We start from the raw sequence: 23,374 nt of genomic DNA on the forward strand, positions 1-23,374 counted from the left end.
TCTTCTTCAGTGGAAGTGAGCCCTGAGGACACAGGTACGGTAATTCCTGAGTGTATCGGGTCTGACCTCATTTCTGCTTCTCAGTGAATCTGCAGCTACTTATTTAATTCCCAGAATCAATCAGAAGAGATTAGAATTATTTGAATATTATTTGGTATTAAAATCTACTTTTTCTCTTATTTGTGACTAAAGGCAAGTTTTTGGGGGGTAGGTATGGTGGGAAGAAAGTCCCTAAAACACCAGTTAATAGAATTTGGGATTATTTAATACTAACCCTCAATGTTTCAGGCTCTTTTTTTTTTTCTCCTCATCTTTTCTTTTTGTGATAGCTGCACTAGGCTGCCTCCCAGAAATAATCACACATAAAAGCCTTTCCCTAACTGGGCTTGGCATTTTGGTCAGGTTATGAAGCGGGGTGTTTGGACACAAGCAGGATGCTGCAAACCTCAGCCAGCACCTTCTGGAAAGCATTGGAGATGCAGTCCTCATGAGGGCCACCCCTCCTTTGCTTCTGTTAGGAGGATGAAGGTGGTTTCCTGGACCCATCCGTCATCAGAGCACATCCACAGAAGGAAGCCACTCCACCCCAACGAAGGGAGCTAAAGATCAGTGGCTTGAGTCAGATGCACTTTCGCCTCCAAATTCTTCCCACCTGAGCCAGACAGGCTCTCTTGCCCCTCACCCCTGTCCCCCCGCTTGAGAATGAGGTACCACACCAGGTGAAGAGGGACATGGAACACTTTTTAATGTCAAGTCAGAGACAACCCCTCCCTCCCCTAGCCCCCAATCCCACTTTCCCTCATCACATCCAGGACCCTTCCCCGAGGCCTCTCCCGTTCCCAGACTTCGGGGGAGGAAAAAAAGGTTATCTAAAAACTGCATTTTCTTCTCTTTCATACACACGCACACAAAGGTGGGGAATTAAATAAAATGAACCGAGAGGATTCAATTCTCCAGTAGTCACAAAGGCATCAGAGATTCCCATAATGGGCTAAAGCAAGTGGTTATTGACTGTTTAGTTGGTTCAGTTACTTGCTGTTTGCTCACGCCCCGAGGCATGATGGAGAAGCCAGGCCTCCTGTCAGGGCCTTCCCCTCCGAGAGCCACACCTGGAAAAGACGCTGCGCCTGGTATTAGTGTTTTGTTTTGTTTTGTTTCTCTTTTCACTTTTTATAAATGTCTCTGACGTGTAAATAACCCAGGAAAATAAAAGGCAGGAGCTGATTACACAATTACCAGTAAACTCTATCATCTTTTAGAAGATCAACACACAGCTAACGCCATATACAGCATGCAGTAATGTCTGAGAAAGGACCCTGCTGAGAAATAAAATGGCTAGAACGCTAACAAAAAAAATATATGTATATATATACTGTATAATATATGTCATCAAAAGAAGCATAGCCAACAAACTCAAGGTACAGTGCGGATCCCCTTCCATTTCTAAACAGCAGGTAGAAGCATAGTATTGTCTGCATTAAATGCCAGAATGAGGACAAATCTGTAGCGCTGGTGGAGATGTTGGTTAAATCGTATGTGTTTTTTTGGTGGATCTGACATAGCCTCACCAGGTGGTTAATGCCCGGTGTGTGGTCCACCAGTTGTAAACCTAGTTAAGAAGTACACTATTTTTAATGTTGAACAAACATACTTCTGTTCACCCCTTTCATTTGTGTATTTTTTAGTCTTGTGTTGTTTTTGCACTAAATTCTAGGCTCATATCAGAAAATATAATTAAGAAAATTAATAATGAACCAGAATCCCTTATTATCCATGATGTCCACGTAGTAAAATGAAAACCAAAAAAAGAAAAAAATATTTAATAATATCTTTTGTGACTGTTGATTGTGGGATTGTTGTAGCTGTCAGACTGTCTTTAGTTTCCTTTTTCTTTTTTTTTTCTTTAATTTTGCATTTTGTAATACACACAACAGTGGCACAGTCTCTGAAAGGGGCCACAGTGGCACATCTGGGCCTGCACAACTCATTCTGTGTTCGTCTCTATGGAATTTGGGATGGTCGACTCCAGAATTTTCCTTGCCGGGGGCATGTTAGTGGGCAGAGTGGCTGAGCCTGGCCCACCCTGCGCACAAACAGGTCACAATGCAGCTGCGGGTGGGTCCCAAGTCAGGTGTGCGTTCTTTCCGTTTGAGCCAAGAAAGAAAACTCAGCTGTGCCTACGGATCTCAAGGCCTGCAAGGCGATTTTCAATTTCCCTTTGAAACGTGTTTTCCCAAAGTATTCTTTGTTCCCTCCCTCGAATTTGTGTCCCATTAGGCTCTGTGTCTCGGAATTTCATTTGATTCTAGCTCATAAGAAACAGGGGTGCTCTTGTTGCTGTCGGAGTTGCCATTGCTGTGGTGGGCGGTTGCTGTGGCAGCAGCTTCTCCTCAGTGGGGGAAGTGGCACTCACATCAAAACTTGAGGAGTAGGTGCAAGACCAGAAGAGGTAGCAGCCAGATGCAGCCTGCCCTCCTCGACGTCCCGTTGTTCACTTCGCTGACTGCGCCGGGGCCTGTGGAGAGAACACACTCGTCATGGGCCGCCTGGTCTAAGAGGGACCATCTGTCACGCGATCTGCTATGATTGGGCCTTGCCTCTGATGAGGTGTCCCTCTAACTGGGACATCTCATGTTCCTGCTCTGTATGTTGTGTGTGTGTGGGGGGGCACACTAGACATAACCTTCCACAGCTTGGGTCCCGTGGATATACACTATATAACGGGGAGCTTTCCTTGACACGGAGAGAACAAGAGGCTCAGGTTAACGTGTGCTGGTGGTCACGACTCCTCTACTGTGTTGTAACGTGCTCAGGGTCAAGTTCAAGAAGAAGGTGGCAGCATTAATTCATGGTCTATAAAGAGCTTCGAGGAAGTGAGGCCCTTGTAGTGTCTGCATCATCGTCTGACCACTTCTGAGCAGTGTCTGCCTTGAATGTGCATATAACCCTCCAGCTGCTCACCCTGTTGGGCGGCGAGGGACCTGCTGGACATGACAGTCTGTCTCCCTGCTGCTGCGGACTCGGCGTCCGTTTTGTCTACCACTCTATCTCGGGCCGGGCACTGGGCTTTCGCCTGCAGCACTTGGCCTTTTCCCCACCTGGACGAGGCCACAGAGGCCCTAGCTCAAGTATCCTATCCCTGAAAGGCCAGAACCAGCCTGCTGGACATCGAGGTGGGATCTAGTGAAGAAACAGGTGGCCTTTTGCTGTGCACATGCAAGTGAGGGAAGGCTTATGTGGACACTAGGATGGAGAGCCTACCACCGTGAACATGTGGACACTAGGATGGAGAGCCTACCACCGTGAATATGTGGACACTAGGATGGAGAGCTTACCACCGTGAATATGTGGACACTAGGATGGAGAACCTACCACCGTGAACATCTGCTGGTGCAAGGTGCACCTCAACCTGGCCTACAGACAGATACTCTCAGGAGGCAGGGCCAAAGGCAGGAACCACAAGGTACATAAAATATCCCAGCAGTTTCCCTATTTTTGAAATATAAGTGTCTGACCAAGAATGTCCCTCACAAATGCAGCCATGATTCAAGAACAGTACACACAGGTTTGGAGCCCCAGATGGGGTGGGTACACCCACCCAAAGTACAGCACGGCACTTTGTCAGACTTGCTCTGCATCGCTCTGTTGTGCTGAATTTAATGGACGTATTAAAGCCTGGTATCCCCCCTCAGCCCGTGGCCACACCAGGGTCAAGAAACAAATCCAGAGCCTGCTTGTCTGACTTGGAGGCTAACCATCAGAGACGCTTCTGGCTAAGGCAGATCAGACCAAACCAGGCTTTCTCGATTCCATACGGGATGATTCCATCACATCCTAGAGCCCCTGGCCTGGAAGCACTGCCCATCTAACTTTAATTCCTAGACCTTTGAGAAAAATCTCTGGTTCTGGGGCAGTGGCTAAAAAGATGTTTATGAGTTCAAAATGGACTGGGTCTTCCAATCTCATGTGTCTGTGCTGTCTGATTCATAGACTTCCAAGGCCAGGCAGTGCAAGTTCTCATGGTAAGAAGCCCAAAACCCATGTATTTTGCTCTACACCATCTGGGAAATAAACTTCCAGGCAACACAAAACGAAAGGTGTCTGCCATGGAATGTTTCTCTGTAAACCACCATCAGGACTCCTTTTTTGCATATTCAATTCCTGTGTCCATAGAGCATTCTTTGGAACCCCAGGAGAGAAGCTGCTTGCCATGCCTTCTAGGCTGAGGTGGTCCGTTCTCTCTCTGGAGAACCCCTGCCGCTCTGGGCCACTCCAAGATCTTTCACATCAAGACCTTTGCCCACTACTGAGACTCTGAGCCACAAAGTTGTTTCTGAGGCCTCTGTGCATCTGGGTTCCAGCTTAAACAGCGGGGCAGGCCTAGTGGCTGCACTCCATTTTCCCATGCACAAGGCATGAGGATTCCAAGGCTGTTTTGCGTGCTTAGCGCAGCGTGCTCTGGGCCAGACATGCATCTGTTGGCAGCTGGCTCTTTTTCTCTTGCCTTTCTTTTGCTCTCTTGAGCACCTGCACACAGCTTTGCAGCCCACTCCTCCACTCCCTCCAGCACATTCCCATCCTCACTCCCAGCCCTGGCCATGGCTCAGAAGATGCCCTGTGGTAAAGGAGAGAATAAGTGCCAGTTCTCTGCATTTCATGGCTCTGGAATTCCCACCTGCAGTCCCTCTCTTGGGGCTGTCCAGCTCGTGGGAGTCTCCAGGGAGAAAAATGGAGATTGCCTCAAGCCAGGCAGCCAGCCCAGCAGGGACGTGGCTTCGTTACCATGTAAGAAAAGTCAGAAAAGCATGTTTGCAGCCAGAGCCTCTGCAGTGCTGCATGGGAGGCAGCTGTGACTGTGCAAACAACCCCCAGTCTTTCTCACAATGCCTGGATGCCTCTGTAGGTGCGCGCTCTGGGCACCATATCTTTGGCTTCTTTGCTAAGACCCCAGAGTTCCTTTGTGGCTCTGCCGCCTGCTGGGACACACCACAGAGAGGCCGCAGAGAGGGGCTCCGACCTGTTGTGTCAGAAAGCTCTTTCCACAGAAGAAAGGCAAAGGCACCAAGTGTGCCAGAGCCTCCTCTTGCCTGCATTGTTACCCTGGCCACGCTCACAGAGCCTGTTTCTCTCCTGTCCGAAGCCCACAGGGGGCCATCACTCTGCGTTGGGGCCCCGTCTGGCCTGCCTCCTCCCCCGCCCCCACGCTTTCTCCCCTCACCCGAACCCATTCTTCTCTTGGACACGTCCGAGAACCCTGACTTGGACAAAACTGGTCACAAAAAGGAGGGAACAGGGGTTGACCCCAGAGAAACATTGAGACAAGGGTACTCCAGGTGTCCTCTCAAAGAGGACAGCTGCATCAGCTCTCCTTTCAGTTGCCATGAAAGTTCACAGACTGGGCCTTGTCCCCTGTGACCTTGGGCCCTTGAAGTTTTTCTTTATGTTAATTCCAGAGCGGTGTTGCTATGAGTCCACCTTCGTCATGATACTAACCTACGTGATCCTACAACCTTTACAAGACTTCCCAGCTCCTTGGTAGAACGTTCCCTACATTTCATCTTCTTCCTGCTCTCTGCATCGTCAACCACTGTTCCTGCCACGTGTTCTTTGGTTTCTCCCTATCTCCAGAGCACACAGCACCACATACATGCGTGCTTACACAAGTGTGCATGTGTGAGCCATATTCCCTTTCCTTCCCTCATAACCTCCAACCTTCTGCCTCAAATTCTTCTCACCCAAATCACTCCCACTCCTTCCAGATTCTGTTCTGGTCCCCAGTTACCACCTCCAAGCAGACTTCCTTGACTTTGCTCCTGTTTTGCTTCCATAGCACTGCATGTGTCCAGCTTTTAAAATACATACTGTCTGTGATACATTTCTCTTTATTTATCTAACATGTATGTCCTCATCTGTGTTATAAGCTCTTTAAGAGCAGGGTCTGTGTCTAACTGGGCCCAGGGCAGGTATTTAACAAATGCTTGTTCAAAGAAGAAAGAAACCAAAATGTTTTGATGCATACTGATATGTTCATGTTTACTTTGTGTGTTTTACTTTCTCTTGAGATTCTACTCAGAGAAAAAAGCAAAAGACCAACTGAACCAAAACAAAAGCCTCTTTCCCTACTTCGTTTTATTTCTGTTTCTCTTCCACATATGCTTCACTCTTCTATTTCCAAGAAAATTCACTGAAAGTTTTCACTTTCAGTAAAAAGTAAAACTTCCAGTGAAAGTTTTATGCTTTAAGGGGCAGTATGCATAGAAGTAAAACCATATCAATTAGGATTTCGGGAAGAATTCTTGCAGTTGGAACCGTGTCCCAGTCCCTCAAAGACACTCAGGTACGAGATGAAGATTGTTCTCTTCAGCTCTCATATGTGGACACTTAGCCTCAGAAGGCTTAAGTGACTTCCCCAAGCTCCATTGACTTCTGTCTCCAAATACAATTTTCTTTCCACTAACTTGGGGCTGCTACTGTGTGTAACTCACACATCTTACAAGAATGAGGAGAAGAGAAGTGAGGCCATGGGGCCTGTCCCACCTGGACACAGGGAAAGGCGGGGCCCACACAGGCTATACCCCACTCGCCAGGCTATGAAAGAATTCCATGAGATGAGGGCCTTTTGTCCAGACAGGTGTGGATCCCAGCAGCCAGGGGCAGGGCCCTTTCTGAGCCTGCACGCTGGCCAGAGCAGCAGCTCAGCCCTCCTCCTGGTAACACGGGCCACACAGATGAGGCCACTGTTCATGATGCGGCCATGCCTCCACTCTGCCTTGGATGCCTTTATTCCCTTTACCTCATTAGAGAGCTGTGGAAGCCTAACAAGACTAATTACCAGGACAGTTAGGGTCCCAGAGAACTCTGATGACGGTCAATTTATCCATCAGAAACATCTAGCAGGGCTGAAAGCCTCAAATAAGACACTTTAATTCGTAGCCAAGTGACTCACACAAGAACCTCCCCCTTCCTTCCATTTTCCCCTCCCTCCCACAACTTCCCTTCCAGCTCCAAGTTAGAAAGAGAGGAAGAGAGAGAGAACAGGGTAAGCAAAGGACAGCATGCAAGGCCAAGGTCTAAGAAGATCATCGCATTAGAGCATCTGTGTGTGAAGAGAGGCCAGCCTGGTATGGAACAGCCAAGATGTGGAGCTATTCTGGGCCCTGGCAGGTGCTCATTAGTGCTGCCAGCAAACAGCAGTTAGACGTCTATGGATGGAAGCTACCCATGGGGAATGGCAGGTCCTTGGAGACAGGTTAATTGAGATTGTCATAGAGTTGGCCCAAGGTCAGGGAAGGATCCCATTGGGCTGCTTCCTTGGGTTAGCTCAGAAGACAAGGCATCCAGGAAGAAGGTGAAGAGTTTGGGATACCCATCCCCACCCAGGCAGAGCTGCCTGGGAATAAATATACCAACCTTTCCAAGGGGTCGGGGCTGTAGTTTTCACTTCTAAAAAAAAGAAATTAAAAACAAGCCACTGTTAAGGTAGAAAGCAGTCAGAAGCCCTTGCTTTGCCCCTGGCTCTTGCTGTCTTGACCACAGCCCAGCTCTCATATATGCATCTCTCCACTTTGCTGGGAAGTTGCCATAAGGTGGAGTGTGGGGGGGTGCTGGGGCAGAATATGAATGATGATCAGATTGGATCATTGATCCCATGAGAGTCAACGCAACCATCTGATTGTAGCAGGAGACTCAGTACATCTTGGAGCCTGAGGCGCCAAGCCAATAAATACTTCTTTGTACAACAACTTTCTTTGGCCACCAGACTATCCCCTAATTAGTTGAAGTTTGTAAGCCTTAAGTGTAAAATTGGCTGGTAACAAATGGATTATACTATAGCAATCTGAACACTGATGTCCATGCTACATTTGAATATAAAACTTTGGCATTTATCTACGTGTTTTATAAACACTGCGCCAGAGGGCCCAGACCTGAGGTGCCTGACCTCCCTGAAGGACTCAGACTATCTCAAGTGGGTCCAGAGGGCAACCTCCGGCAATAAGACCCACACCTATGCTTCTGCACTTGCACTTGCTAAGTAAGACCCACCTGTGGAAATTTACTGTGATGCCAGCTCTTTTCTGAGGATTTGACTACAAAAGACCCACATTTCACCAACTTCAAGCCTCCAGAACAACCCACGGAGACTTTTCTGCTAATAGTAGAAGTCTAAGTGGCAGGAAGTGGTCCAATCTGGAATATGTTTTTTTAAAGATTTTATTAATTTATTTGACCCAGAGAGAGACACAACAAGAGAGGAAACACAAGCAGGGGAGTGGGAGAGGGAGAAGCAGGCTTCCTGCTGACTGGAGAGCCTGATGTGGGGCTCGATCCCAAGACCCTGGGATCATGACCTGAGCTGAAGGCAGCTGCTTAACCGATTGAGCCACCCAGGTACCCCCAATCTGGAATTTTTTACTTCCCTCTTTAACTAGGGGTCTCTGCACCTATCTGTTCAGCCTGGATATAGAGAGGGTGCAAAATCCTTTCACAATGTGTTTGTGTATCAAATTAATATGATTACACTTTAATCATACTTTTATTTGTCAATTATACCTCAGTAAAATAAAAAAAAAGCAAAAAAAATACATGGAATTCTTTGCATGAAAGTGATCCCACTCTCTGTGCGAAGGTCCTTGCATACAGAAGGAAAGACAACCTAGACATAATTCAGCCTAAACTAAAATAAATATCTGACCAATTTGAGATGAATACATATGTATGCCTTCAAGCTCTTTTTTTTTCTTTCAGGGCACCTGAGATAGATATCCCTCTTGACCAAAGTGGACATTAGCAACGTGGGGAAGCCACTCTGAAAAAGATGGAAAGGGTGATGTATGATCAAAGATCAAAGGCATGATTCACAGAAGATCTGATGTCAGGTAGAGGTGGTAGAGAAAAGCCAGGTGTCCTGGTGCCGTGTTGTCTATGCATGTAGTGAGGACCGTCCCTTGGAGTGATTGCTGGGGCCTCGAGAACCACCCAGAAGCCAAGGTGGGGCTATTTTTGTGAAGTATCTCACTCATGTACGACTGACTTGAGTCCCTCTGTACCAAGAAGAAGGGTGACTGTCAGGAGGAAAGATGAAGAGCAATAATGTAGTCATAGTCCTTCAACCCCAAACCACAAAGAGTTCAGATGTAGGGAACATTTGGGGGCAGGCAGCCACAGACTTGTAGGGTGCAAGTTTAGATTTTGTTGGAGGAAAAATAGAGGGGAGGGTTCTACTTGATAGTTTGGTTTGCTGGAACTATCAGAAAGGTAAATGAATTGAAAGTATACGTTTCCATGGTGATCTAAATACAAGTTGTGATTTTTTTGTAAGGCAAAGATCTGTAAACAACTTCAGCTGAATTGTCCCCATCCAGCTACTCTTTTCCCTGAATCTCTAACACACACTACTTGAGTGAAGGTCAGTACTCTTCAGTGTCCACCTTGGCAAAGGACAATTTGACATTGATCCTTAGCTAGAATGTATCCTTGAGCTTTGCCAGGCAGCAATGTTTCAAAACTTCTAGTTAACTAAAATGTCCTACTTCGGCCTTACATCTCACCACAATGAGGGGGGGAAATGTAGCCAAGATACTCTTTATATTTACCCTGATGCTACACTCTATCCCATTCCCTTTGACTTGGTAGTAAGGAGAGATGCAGAAATGCTAACATGTTTTCTATATCATGCTCGAGATGGCATCACTATTGCCCCCGTTTACAGAAGTGTGGGCTTTGTTTGAGCCTTCAAGCTGAGTACTAGCCATCCATAAGCTAATGTTTCTGAGTTCATTCTTGGCTCTCAAAAAAAAAAAAAAAAATCCCTGCTAATTCAAGCATGCATTTCCTTGCCAAGAATTTGACTAAAATTTGTGATTTTTTTTGTTGACATATTAATGAGCAGCCAGATAGAATTGGATAAAATATTCAAAATGAAGAAAGAATGAAAAAGAAAAGAAAAAAAAAAAAAGAAAAGAAGGAAAGAAAAAAGAAACACTCCCCTCAAGCCTCTGAGTCAATATCTCCGGTCAATTCATAATGTGATATTTTTGCCACCAAAGCCAGTGCTTGCAGCTGAATCTAAGTACCTAGGTAAGCACAAGGCTTTTGTAGTGGGCAGAGGGGAGCTGGTTGCACGTCAGGATGGATATATTCACCATCTAGAAAAAGGATGAGAGAATGTCTTTTTTATACCTTCAGTATTTAGACACATGTATCATAGAAATGCTCACTGCTGGATGGCTGGACCTAATTAACTACCTTTAATCCTCTGCAGGGAAGAACTGATCATCTTTCCTGCTACAATTTTTTCCTTCTGATACAGAGTTTACTTACTCCCCCATTCTTTAATAAGTTGGTTTGACAGTCACTGTGAGGTTCCCAGGCATTAATCAGCCAACCTTACACAGCCCACTGATACCATCAAATCTGACTTCATGCCTAGGAGATAAAAGACAAAGGACAGTGGATGGGAAATGAACAGTTACCGAGACGCTGAGTTTGCAGTGTGGGTCCTGGCACACTTGCCTGTGAGGGAGCTTGGTGAGGGATGGTGGCGCATCCCTGAGTCCTTATTTATCATGGCAGGAGTCCTGCACCACCAAATATTAATACGAGAGGATGACATGCAATCTGTTGTGCTTGCAAAAGGGGAGCAGAGAAATACTTCAAGGGTAGCAGCAAATGCTGAGGAGGAATGAAATTCTCTTATCAGAATCTCTCTAGTCTGTCCAGATATTGAGTAACAAAACAGCTTAGAACTTCTCTTAAAGCCAAGTGTACCCTGTCCGTGGAAATCCATGCATTTGTATAAATCTTGCTTGGTATTTCTGAGATAAGATGAGCATAACTTAGGGGTATTTCCTGAGAAAATAGGTAGCTCTCTATTCTGTGGGAGACTAGCAGAGGAGGAAGTTAAATAAATAAATAAATAAATAAACAAATAAATAAGAAAAGAATGGGGGAAAAAAGGAACACAAGTGAATGGGAGAAATGCCCCAGATACACGGTCTGTTTTCTCTAAGATATTCTTCCGTAGTACAAAGAGTCTAACAGTTATAGTGAAGACCACAGAATCCAAATCTTGGAACATTCCCGATGTCTACAATCTACAACTTCTGGCAATGACCCATTGCCCTGTACTCAACAAGAAGGATGTGGGCTTGAGAGCAGCCTAAGAAGCCGAGTAGAGAGCTGGCCTACAGATCCTTTTACCCAAATTCATTGTTGCAGCAGAGAGGAGTGAGGCAGGACAGCTTTGTCTCTGCAGGTGGAGGCTGGTCATGAAGTGTCCTGCTCCCTCTCAGCTGCAGCAGCCAGAAGTGATTGTTTCTGCTCTCTTTTGTTATCATCGGTTCTGGTGTGGGACAATGCCCCCTCTGTCAGGCGAGTAGACCTTTAGAGAAATACTAACTCCTAAGCAGCCACTGCCTATTTTAAAATCTCCTATTCCCTCTGGAAATAAAGAGCTAAGTGATCAGAATGAGCTCGGTCACTTCTGAAAGCACAGCCTGTAGCACCATCTGTCTTCGCTCCAGTTCCTCATGCCTCCCTTTTACCACTTATGGTTCGCTCCTTTCCTAACGCTCTTGATGCTCTTGATTTTACATCAGTGCATATCCCTGCACCAGGGTTCAATAAACATAAGTTGAATCATAAATTGGACCCAAATGCTTTCACTGACTTCACTTTTACTTTCTATTTCTTTGTTTCATTTTCCTGTTTGCAGTGCGTCGCTATGGCACCCTGTATCACTAAGGTGAAGAATGCAGCCCTGGATCTTTTTGTGATGAAAGTATTTTTCCTCATCTGTCAAACAGCTTCTCATGCAATTTATCTCCTTCCATCTCCTTTCTCACCTTACAAGTCTACTGCCAGCTTCCAATGCGTGTTGGTGTAGCCAGATAGGAAGGGGTGTGGGGGGATGGGTGTGGGGACAAGTGGGATGAGAAAGGTCAGGGCTTGGGGTGGAAGGTGGTCAAAGCCTCATAGCTGCCTTTCTGCTGGGCCACCCTATGGTCATCCCGTCCTTTGGAGGAGAACAGCAGCACATGCAGCATGGATTCCTTCCACCACTTGGCTGGACTCACTCCAGCCCAAACGCTCACGCACAGTCTTAGTGAACCTCCTTGGCGAGGCTCGTGGACCCTTGTGAATCACTTATGGCGCACTAGTGGGCCTTGAGAAAGTTGAAAAGGTGGTACAAACACAAGCAGGAGGGGCAGGAGCTATGTACGGGGAAGGGCTTGAAGTGGATTAGGACATAAAGCGGCTGCGGAGAAGAGCTTTGACGTTGAGATGTGGCACTGAGGGAAATTCCTGTCTTTCAGTCTGCATCTGGAGATTGGACTGGAATGAGTCAAAAGTGCACCTGGCAGTTTCTAAAGCCTTTTTACTATGCAGTTTCTGCTGAATGTTGGAACAACTCTAAGGTAGATAAGGCAGATCAATTCTATTTTATAGAAGAGGAAATTGAGTCTCAATAATGTTTAGTGACTGCTCAAGAGCACAGAACTACTAAATGTCAGGCTCTGAACTGGATCTTAGTGGCATCCCACTCCAGGTCACAGCTTACTAACTGACATGCGTGCTGCACCCTGCCTCCCTGCCTTTCTTAGAGAACCTTGCTTTGAACCAGCTGATTCATTACAGGGAATACTTAAATCTTCATGCATACAGTGTTTGCTTCTGTCGCTCAGGGCCCACTGATAGGATTTTTGTTATGAAAACTGTTCGGTGGGTTGGACTGTCTTCCTACTGGTTTAGACTCATGCTCTCTACCTTTGGGCTTTACACAGATCTCTAGGCTTTGAGAAGTTAATGATCCTTTCCTTTCCCCCCACCTGGTACTCCTGAGGAAGTGCGGACAAGGTGTGAGCAGAGTGAGGAGAGCTACCCTTTAAGCTCCATCAGCTCCAGTGACTTCCTTAGTTTTCACAAGCATCCTCTAAGCAACTTCACAGATAGGTAATGAAAGGTGGGGAAGTGGGGAGGGGGACTCCAGGAGAAAGGAGAGGGAAGAAAAACCATAAAGCAAGGGGGATACTGACCTTGCAACAAAGTTGAGCTTGTAGGCTCATTTAGTTCTAAATCGGGTGAGGGACATACAGGAGAGAAAAATGAAAACAAACACATATATTATATACAGCCGCTATATATTTGTCATATATAGTTTGTATACAGCCTTTCACATACATTTCTGTGGGAATGGGTAAATAAAGGAAGACACAAAAACCAAAAGTAGTAGGACAAGATCCAACATGAGAAACACTAACGTGCTTTATGCTTCCATCTTTAGATGTGATGGTTGGAAAGTGAGGGAGCTGGCCACTCATACATTTCCCAGAGCTGTGCTGAGCTGGGGGACTGATGTGGTAACAAAGGACCAAAGTCCCTTTCCAGATGAGGTTTCTGTCACACATCTTATCCCCACTGAACTGGAGACCAAGTTTAGGAATTTCTGGTCCCATGGCACCACAGCACAAGCAAGATGGCCCAAGAACCACCATGATTCTGGGAGCCCGGCAATCTCGCGGTCTTAGGGAGTAGGTGCTCAGGACACTGTTGGTCCATGGTAGGAAGGACGACCCTGCTCCCTTTGGATCCTGGCCATGATGGGGCCTCCCTATGCAGCACTTCTCACTTTCCAATGTCCAGGTCACATGATGAGGACAAGCAGTCTGTATGAAAGTCGGCAATAATGTAGCTGGCTTTCTGTGATGCTATAGGAGAATGGACTGCATCACACGGTTTACAGATTCGCATAACACAAATGCTGCTTTCCCATTGCCATAGTCTGCTTGATGGGTCTCGGCTGAGGTTCCGCTGATAATGGGAGATGACACATGGAAAACTTTGGTATAAGTTTGTATTTGTGATTGATGGTGGGCCTCCATCATGAATTCTGGGGTTGCCATGTCTGGACTAGACCTCAGCAAGAGCCAGTGGGGTCGAAATACCCACCTTGCTCACTTATGGCATTTGACTAGTTCCACAGAACTATGTCAGTCACAGGGCATCTCAGTGATGGACTCCTCTCAAATAGATTCTCATTTGAGGCTTCAAAATTGCTTTCTTTTGGATTAAGTTTGGAAAATGCTCCATGCTTTTTCTCCCTCTTAGCGATTTTGCGTGTAAAGAAAAGCTAGGAGATTTCCATATTAAAGAACATTCCCATGCGTACCCCATTTATCTTGGTGGACTCAGTCTTTCTAGACTTATCTGAATACGTACTATCACTTTTCCATGCATTTTTTTTAGAGAATCCTGGACTCCAGAGAGCTGACAATTGGAGGAATGTCCATATGACACACAGGGTGAAGACAGATAGACTAACGGGGAGGCAGAGGTTCTAATTGCCACATAGGGGTCTGCTGAGAAGAGCAGATTTATGGCACATGCTTTACTGCATTCCTTGTCACAAACGCCAGCTATTGCACTCGCAAAGCTTGTGCCTTCTCCCCATTCACATCTTCGGATGGCTTACGGGGAAGAGGCCGGGGAATTAGACAGCAGTGATAAAGCCAATTGCAAAACCATGTCATGCATCCAAATCAGAGGAGCAAGGAGGACAGAGGAGGAGGAGGAAGACTGCTTACAGGCATGAGGGCTGCTGTGGGTGGAGGGCAGGCCTGGGGAGGGTGGACGGTACCGCTAGGAGAGCCTGAGATTTGCAAGGCCAGGGAAGGAGGGGTCTGTTCCTTTATAATCCTGGCCCTTCTGTTTCTGGAGACAGACACCTGCCAGAAAGCCAAAAAGGCCTGACAAATGTGAGGGGCAATTATGACTATCCCTGTGTGAGAGATGTCAGACAGATCAATCACTCTAATCACAGCTCTGCCCATTCTGAGCAACCAGCTCTGGGATCAAGGGCAACCTTCCCCTTCCCAGCCCCCTTGGATAAAGCTGAGCTTCGTTTTATGTGCTGGATAAAAGGGGGGCCGAATGTGATTTGGAAGCGGAGATGGGACCATGGAGCTGTACAGGCGGGTTATTTGGGGCTGGCTGGATACAATGTACCGTGGAGGGATGTGGTAGGGAGTGAGGTAATTGAAGCTATACGATTTTCTGGGAGTTCTCAGAGGAAAAGGAATTTATGTTCTTACTAATTATCTGCTAATTCTTTGCTGTCCCTTGCCATCTTATTCAAGGGTGCTTGCTACCATGGGAAACTAGGGGGAAGGATTTGAAAAATTCCAAGCTACCTGAGCTTGTGAGAGAATGGAGGAATTTTCCCTCAAAAACAACCAGAAATTCACTCTGTGGCCTGCAGGGTGAATCTGCGTCTACCAAGGGATGCGAGTCATCCCTGGATACCTGGAGTCCTGGCAGATGACGCAGACCTACACATCAGCTCACTTCCATTGTTTGACACATCTAGGATCTACAACGGAGCTTGTTTGTTTGCTTTCTTTACTTGCGTCTGGCACCAGTATACTTGCCAGATATGTAGGAAGGCAAAGCAATTTGCTGTACCCACATCAGTCCTCCAATATACTGTTGTTTAATGAATTAATGAATGAATGACTATGTGATTTCTGTCAGGATGGTGGCTTGGCTGGACAAATATATCTTAATCCAGTCAGACAACACCCATTGACACAAATGAGCACCTGGGGGGAAAGCCCCATTTCCTTCCTGAATTCTCCCTCCGAAGCTAATTTCAGGATCCCAAGGCCCATGATTCTACTTTTACAAACAGAATTCAGTATCTCTATGTCCCAACAGCCAGGAAAAGAAATGGTAACATTTTACACCACCCTAGTGAACAAAGTTTTGAAATAGTAAATGTTGCTCTCCGAGTGCTTTGCTATTAAACCCAACTAGAATCCCCCATCCCCAGTCAGTTGAGGAGCTCTCAAAGATTAAAAATTAAATGTCACTTCATCATCCCAACACAATTTCCTCCTGCCTCAGGGTTTACCCATTACAAATGAAACATGAACATTCTTTCTCATTTCTTCCCTACTACCGATACCCATCCATGCACTAGCTTTTTTCCCCTCTCTCTCTCATTCCCCCTCCTCTTTCATCTCACTCACCCATGCCTAGCTTCTCCTGATTCTCTTACACAAGCCACCCCAAGCTTGCAGTTCTTTCTGACTCTTTCTGTCTCATGAGACCCTTTCCTGTTTTCACTGCCCAGCTCAGGGCACAGTCTTACCAAATAGCGTAATGCTGGCATTGGTGTGGCCCAGCTTATTGGAGGCCACACAGGTGTAGTTCCCATAGTCATGCTCGGAGACATTGAAGAAGATGAGTTTTGAGAGAAAAGGTCTGTTTTCCACTTTGACCCCCTTCTTTCCTTCAACCAGTCTGAGACCAACAAGAGAGAGACAAAAAAAGAGAAAAAAGGAGATGGTTATATTTTTCTCATAGGAGGAAGACAGACTCTGGAATTAATGATCTTCTTATTGCCCCCATCGACATCATGATGACAAGTTTTCCCCCCACTAAACTAATGCATGTTCACACACAAGGATATGTACTTGTATTTCTCTAGTTTTGTGCATGTGCCTGGAGACAGTCTTGGCACTACACAGATATTCACTAAATTCTCTGAAGGCAGATGTCTTCAACACATCCAGTATGCCAGCTGTGTGACATTCAGACAGTAGGTACTCCGAGTGCGGACTTAATTGATGTAGATGATAAGGTTAATAAAGATGATGGTGATGGTAACCATAAAGAATAAAAAACAACAACAACAACACCTCAATCTTCAAAGAGAAGAACCTGAGGACTTTGAAAGAACAAAGTGTTTTCAAGCACCTTGGTAATAAATGTTCTCTTACGAACTTGAGGCATTCTGCAGATAATACCTTACTTTTGGTGGTAAATAGAATATAAGAATCAGGGATCACTTTTACAGCATGGTACTCTGAAGGGCTTGGGAGAGGTGGTCTCCCCAGAATATCATAATAACTCAGTCTGGAAAGGATTAGAGATTCCTAAGACTGACGCTATAGAGCCTGGACAATGGCAGTCCGCTATGCCACAATGGCTTGCACTGGTGGTAGGGGCCACTAAAGAAAGACCACAGAGTGTGAGTGCGGAAAACAGATATACCTGCTAGAGCCATTGATATCACTACGAGGCAGATGGAGAGGGTCAGGAGAATGCCACTTAGGGGCTGATGGGGTCATATCCTCTATCTCAGGATGCTGTCAGCAAAAATTCTTAGTACCATTACATGTCTACATGGAAATTATGAGACCAACCCTCTTCCTTTTAAAAACTCTGGAATGTCCTCTTTCAGGGAATGGGCTTTAAGCCAAGCTTTTACTTTCCCTGAAATCATTTGTCTTCCTTGCCCAGAGGCTGAGCCTACACTATGGGAAAGATAAATGCTGGGGGCGGGGAGGGATCCTTCTGAATGGAGGATCTTAGGGAACATGGTTTAGGGCTTGGCTGGGGCAGAATATGTAGGAAATAAACAATATCAAGGCACAGGGACAGAAATTGGGGCCAATGGCTGGTTTCAGAATCATCACACTGAGAAAGACAATATTCAAGGCAGAATAGGAAGTGAAGCCCAGCAAGATGATGATGAGAAAATGCTCCATAAACTAAAAATGTTCTTCAATATACTAAATTTCTGTGGAGTCAGACATCAAGACCTCCTGCCTGTCCCTGGGTCCCAACATGCTTCTGGCACAGAGGACATGTGCTTTGTCATCTTCTGAAGACATTGTCTCTGTAGGACTACAGAACAGTTCAATCTGCTACCACAATCCCGATCCGAAGAGAAAGTCAGGTTCTGGCTTCAGTTCTTGCGTAACATCTGTCTCCTGGGAAGTCAAAGGGTTGGCTGGAGGAAGTTGCTTGCTTTTCATTATGTATATTTTCCTGTGGGAGCCTTTCTTTCTCATAAGCTAGGGGCAGTGAACTGGCCTGAGTCCATGGACTTCATTAAAATGTGAGCACGGTAGGAATGGAATGAGGCATCCGGCTGTGCTGCCAGACGACGCTGTTTTATTTCCAGCTTGTTATGTAGATATTGATCCTCTAGGGGGTGCTGTCCAAAGAAGGCTCTGCAAGCCCACCCACCAGGAGGTTTTGGAGAACCCGTCAAGTGTATTGATCCCATTTGCCATTTTGACGCCATTCCTGGGCTGGGGAGGAAGCCTTCACATCAGAACCAAGCTGTGAATTAGATTTCAGCTCTGCAGTGGGGAGAGACACTTACCCGAATCAGGTTCCTGCTTGACAGCTCTGAAATGTCTTTAGCTAAAACCAGGGTGGGGTGGCGAGCAGCGTTTTGCGGCACTTTGCAGCCTCTGGGATGACATACATGCCTCTTCTCTGTGTGGTCACACATTTCCCCATCCCATACCGCTCCCAGGCTCCAGATTTTTAATGAACCGGAGGCTTTTCATTGGCTCATGTGTCCCCGTGGACGGGTGGATCTTAATAGGTATTGCAATCCATTTCCTCTCCCTTTGACTGATGACACACACAGTGGCCGTGGCATGCAGTTGAGTGGTGCTAGGATGTAGACAAAAGAGGCTTCTACTGCAAATTTTGAGAAAACTCTCTGTCCCCATCATATGGACTCCTTTGATTTGCCTCTGAAGTTCGCTCATGTCACTAGGAATGGAGCTAGGGGAGAGCTGCACTTTCCTCCAGGGGATCCACCTGGAGGAGGTAGCCTGGGAGCCTCAGTGGCACAGGAAGGACTGCAGCAACAAGGACCTCAGAGCCAGAGCTGTTCTTGCTGAGCTGGGTGTCAGGAGGACAGACAACTCCACTCAGTGGGAGAACACTGGAAATAAATAAATGAGGAGCACATGGAAAACTGACCAGAATCAACTGAAGGGGAGACAGGAGCCCCCATGAGAAGAGCCTGGACAGTAGAGGAATCAAGGCTGCCTGAGCCGGTGGGAGGGGGGGGGAGTGCAGGGATCTGAAATGTGACTGGGCTTTCTTCTTGGAAAATAATACATATACAGCAGTCCCTCCTATGACACAGAGGGTGCAAAGCAGGGCTATGTTTACATTTTTTCTCACCACTGGTCATTTCTGTCGTGGACAGCTCTACATATTTCCTCCACATATTTTAAGATCTCACTTTCCCCTACATTTTTACTTATCTTTTTCTCCCATAAAGAATTTTTTTAAAAAATGCATCTGATTAGGGAAGACCCAGATAATTGAAGGTTCAGGAACTGGCTGTGGAGCTCCATGTTTTTTGTTAGTTTTTTCGGATACTAGACTTCCACAGAGGGGGGCTTTCAGTGGGAAGACAGATGGACCAGGGGAGCAAGACTTGCAGGAAAAATGCTTATTTACTGGGAAAATGTTACTCCCTTCAGCATGATTCTGAGTTCTTAGAAGAAGGGGGAGAGCCAGCTATTTCTTCTTATCTCTTCATGTGTTTGCTTTTCTTCCTTCTGCCTCCTGTCTTTCATCTCTAAAATGGGCCAGATGAATAGGATACACTTTGTCAAGATGCTGCCAGTCTTTTCTTCAGGACAGAAAAGCACTGCTTCTCACTTGGGAGGATTATGATAAGACAGGATGAGTCTGACGATGGAGTCATGGGATTCCAAGACGGGGAGAGCTTTTGGTGTCTGACTGACCTCATAAAGAAAGGCACCCAAGGCATGCTGGAAGAGATGTTCTAAGTAGTGCAGGCAACAGCTGGGTCTCTGCTGGCCTGGACCTGCTCCAAGTTCCCTTCTTGCAATCCCCCTTGGGCTGATTTTCTTCCTAGCCTTTCAGCCCCTAAAGCACCTTCCTCCTCCACCCCACATGTGCCACCCCCTCCCCATTTTTATCAAAGCGTTTTGAACATGGACAGCTCTTGCACATTTATTCGTTGTTCATCCACCTTAAAATAGCTCTTTGATCACAGTAATTGTCATGTTGCCTGGCTGTTCTGAGCTGCTGAACCCTGTGCTAACTCGCCATTTGATAACTCCTCGCAATGACAATCTTCCCTGAATCACAACAGATATCCCGATGATGGCTGCAACAATGGGAGAGAAGGGAATAGTCCCCTTTCTTTTCTTTTACCTTGAAAGAACAACCCAGGCACAAAGGGAGGGCTAAATCGGGTCAAGGACTCCTTTATCCACCACCACCAAGGGTGTCCGGAACTGAACTGGAGACCTGCTAACTTTTTGGCCACTCCCAGCACCCCGTGAACATTCCCAGTTTCTTAATGCAAGCCTGAGAGTGTGTTAAAAATAGCTTCAGGCAGAACACATTATTTTCTTGCCCTATAAAAAAAAAAATTCACAGGCCTTGCAATGTTTCTGTGGCCTTCTCTGAGATTTTGCTTTCCTGAAAAAAAAAAAAAATGTTTTGTTTCAGGCCCATTGATTAGCGAGGGATAACTCTGCATGGAAACGTTAAAAACAGAGCTGAAAATCATGACTAATCAGAAAATACATCCCCCACCCCCCTACCTTGATAACTACTTGGAACTAGAAGAAGATTATTCAGAAATTCCTTCGTAACCATCTGGAAATGGGAAGCTAGAAAAACTTTCTTCTCCTTGGAGGCAGGTAAGGTAGGGAGGGAGTCTTTACCTTTTGTCATCCTTGTACCACTGGAATTCTGCAGAGGGAACAGCTGACGCCTCACACTGTAGTGTTCCCTTCTGTCCCACAGGGACGCCTGTCCCCTTAGCTTCTGAAATGTACGGTGGGTCTGCAGAGAGAAGATGTGCTGTAGCATTTTAAAATGCATCCTAAAGTGAGGCAGGCTGCCTCATTCACTGGTTTTGGTGTTTACTCCCTGCTCTAACTCTGCTTGCTCAAGCTGACAAATTGTACACAAATTGAGCCAGAGTGTGAAACCACTCAACACGGTGCTAAGGAAAAGCTTGTCTTCCTCAAGTGTACGGGTGTTGTTCCCCTCTGTGCGGAGGTGGAATGAGGAGGCATTCAGGCATATTTTTTCCTGTTTAAACTTTTTAACTTTCATAGGAGAATGCCAGCCCATCAACCCTACACTCCTTTAATCAGCCTTACAGAATTTCTGCACACCAGGTTCTTGCCAGAGTCTATAACCTCAAACCATTCAATTCCCATCAAAAGCTCAGTTGCAAGAAATATTATTCATGGAGAATTGCCTGAAGCATAGACAGATCAGTCATTCTTTCAAGCATCCGAAAATGGATCCCCAAATCCAGCCAGACCAGACTAGACCTATAAACTTGGCCTGCATTCATTTGAAGTCTTTACCTAACTACCCTTGACAATTCCAACAGTTTATATAGAAGTGCATTATGAAAAACAGCCATAATAAACTTGGCATTCTATTTATTGCAGAAGTACCATGTGTGACGTTGTTGACTATATCTCAAAGTGATCTATTTGTGGAGACACTAAAGAGAAATTTCTCTTGGGTCTCAGTACCAGGAAAAGGGATGATTTTCCCAAGAAACAGGTTTGCTTTCATCTTATGGACATAAACCTTAAAGCAGATGATGTCTCCCCATTTTGATTTCACAACTCAAAGCCAAATTCTGCACCTGCGTCTACCCTCCTTGAAGTATATATTTCTGGTGTTCATTTATCCCTAGCTTTCACTTATTGTCCTAAATGGGTTCTCCCTTTGTTCCCATCCCCTTACTTTCCAGGTTAATTTTTATTAACAGCAAATCATTTCAAATCCCTTTAAAAAGTTGGTGGTACACATTCTGGCATGAGAATGGTAGCATTGTTATACCTATCCCCTTGCTTCCTTAAGTGCTGTGCATTAAGTAGGTTCAAATTGTAACAGAAAGCAAAATATTAAAGAATGAATAACCACCAACACAATATTCTTCCCACACTTCCACCCCAAAGTTTTGAAAATGAAACACTTCTTGTCTGCTGGATTAGTTCTTGGGTTCTATCCTGTTGTAAGACTTCCTGAAATGAGCACAGCAGAGAAAACTTTCAAAAAGTCCTATGGAACTACTACAAGGAATCAAGAGGAGAGAGCATGAGACACGGGTGGGGACGTGGAGGGTCAATATCAGAGAGACTCTGACTCGTTGATAAGAGAGAATGAGGGGTCTTGAGCAGTGGCCTCCAAGCTTTTCAGATTCTGTACCTCTGTTAGTCAAAATCAGGCTCTGAGATGCATCCTCTAATACGTGTATGTTTATTTATATTTAAATTATGAATGTGCACTTTGTACATCAACATATGTAATCATAGAAGTATGAGATCACATAAGTATACCATAAATATGTACAATAAATTTCCATAAGTGTATCATAAATTTCCTTTATACACATGGTATTTTTGCCCCCCGTTTTTGCCATGACGGAGCTAAAGAGGGAAGAGCTAGGAAACGTTATGAGCAAAGTATGGGAAAAGTTGGGATTCAAAGATGCATTTCTATAAATTGTACATTGAAGGCCATTTAATGATCTTCCAGGAATATAAGTCAAGTTCGGGATTATATTAAATTACTTTCAGCTGCAATTTTTTTAAAACTAGAATTTGGAATTATTCCTCTTGAAAGCAGAGAATGGACAATGATATGGCACTGGTTCCCATCCTGAGTCAGCCTCTAGCTCTGTGGCCCAGCGCTTTGCTGTGGCCATGACAGCAGCCAGCCTCACACGCACAGGGTGGGGGTTCCTGAGACCACTTACAGTTCACGGTGACCTTTACTCTCCGGACCACTGGTGCGGCCACGTCATTGGAGGCACTGCACTCATAGTCCCCCGACTGCTCCCGTGTGATGCCCTGGATTTCCAGGTATTCGTCTTCACTCACAAAGCCCACAGCTGCAGGAGAAGGTATGGTGAGAAAACAAAACAAAACAAAACACCAAAGGTATAAACTTAGAAAACAAAGTATAAAATGGTTATGTCTTCAGAGAATTGTGCCGTTTCCAAGTTTCAATTCTTGAGAATGATGCCCATTTTCCTTCCCCCACTCCCAGCCCTTCTACTGCTTCCATCACCAACTTTCCTTTAGTTTCCCAGTGGAGCAGCTGAAATGTTTGTGCTCCTATCTAGACTGAACACAGAGCCTGGAGAACTATGGGTCCTCAATAAGTGATTAATAATTTTAACATTTACATGGCCCGAAACTTACCAAGTGGTGGGACTCTGGGATCTAAGTTAGGCACCGTACGTGAATATTAACTCTTTCTGATTTCAAGGTATCACTAAGGCTGAACCTTGAAGTCTAGAGCTGATCACTGTATCCCAGACCATAAGCAAATTAAAAATACCGCACTAACAGCTACACACACACGAGCCACAGACGGCAGTGACAACACTGACAAAATAAATTTAAACTCTGGCTTTTAGATTTAGACACTCAATAAAATAAGCAAAGATCAGTTTTCTAAAGTTTGGTCTGCTGGAATTCTCGTATAGTAGATCCTGAAGACAAACCAACAAAAAGGACACCAGACTTTAACCACAAATACGGAA

The 23,374-nt window shown here is 45.6% G+C and overlaps 1 protein-coding gene across 6 annotated transcripts in view; it reads right to left on the reverse strand.

Moving 5' to 3' along the window:
* Nucleotides 1-1,174: 1,174 nt before the first annotated feature.
* The window catches only part of NTM (neurotrimin), a 964,245-nt gene continuing 942,045 nt past the window's right edge, over nucleotides 1,175-23,374 (reverse strand). For 3 of the 6 annotated variants that reach the window (XM_046017351.1, XM_046017356.1, XM_046017357.1), the window contains 6 exons: nucleotides 22,583-22,717; nucleotides 20,520-20,640; nucleotides 16,148-16,299; nucleotides 13,035-13,070; nucleotides 7,411-7,443; nucleotides 1,175-2,515 (listed from right to left, as the gene is read on the reverse strand). In XM_046017351.1, the coding sequence (XP_045873307.1) occupies nucleotides 2,415-2,515; nucleotides 7,411-7,443; nucleotides 13,035-13,070; nucleotides 16,148-16,299; nucleotides 20,520-20,640; nucleotides 22,583-22,717 (578 nt within the window). In that variant the 3' untranslated portion in view covers nucleotides 1,175-2,414. The remainder of the gene's footprint in view (nucleotides 2,516-7,410; nucleotides 7,444-13,034; nucleotides 13,071-16,147; nucleotides 16,300-20,519; nucleotides 20,641-22,582; nucleotides 22,718-23,374) is intronic. The other 3 variants (XM_046017354.1, XM_046017352.1, XM_046017355.1) reach the window with 3 other exon arrangements.

Source organism: Meles meles, chromosome 8 (assembly GCF_922984935.1).
Source record: "Meles meles chromosome 8, mMelMel3.1 paternal haplotype, whole genome shotgun sequence".
Lineage (NCBI taxonomy): Eukaryota > Metazoa > Chordata > Mammalia > Carnivora > Mustelidae > Meles > Meles meles.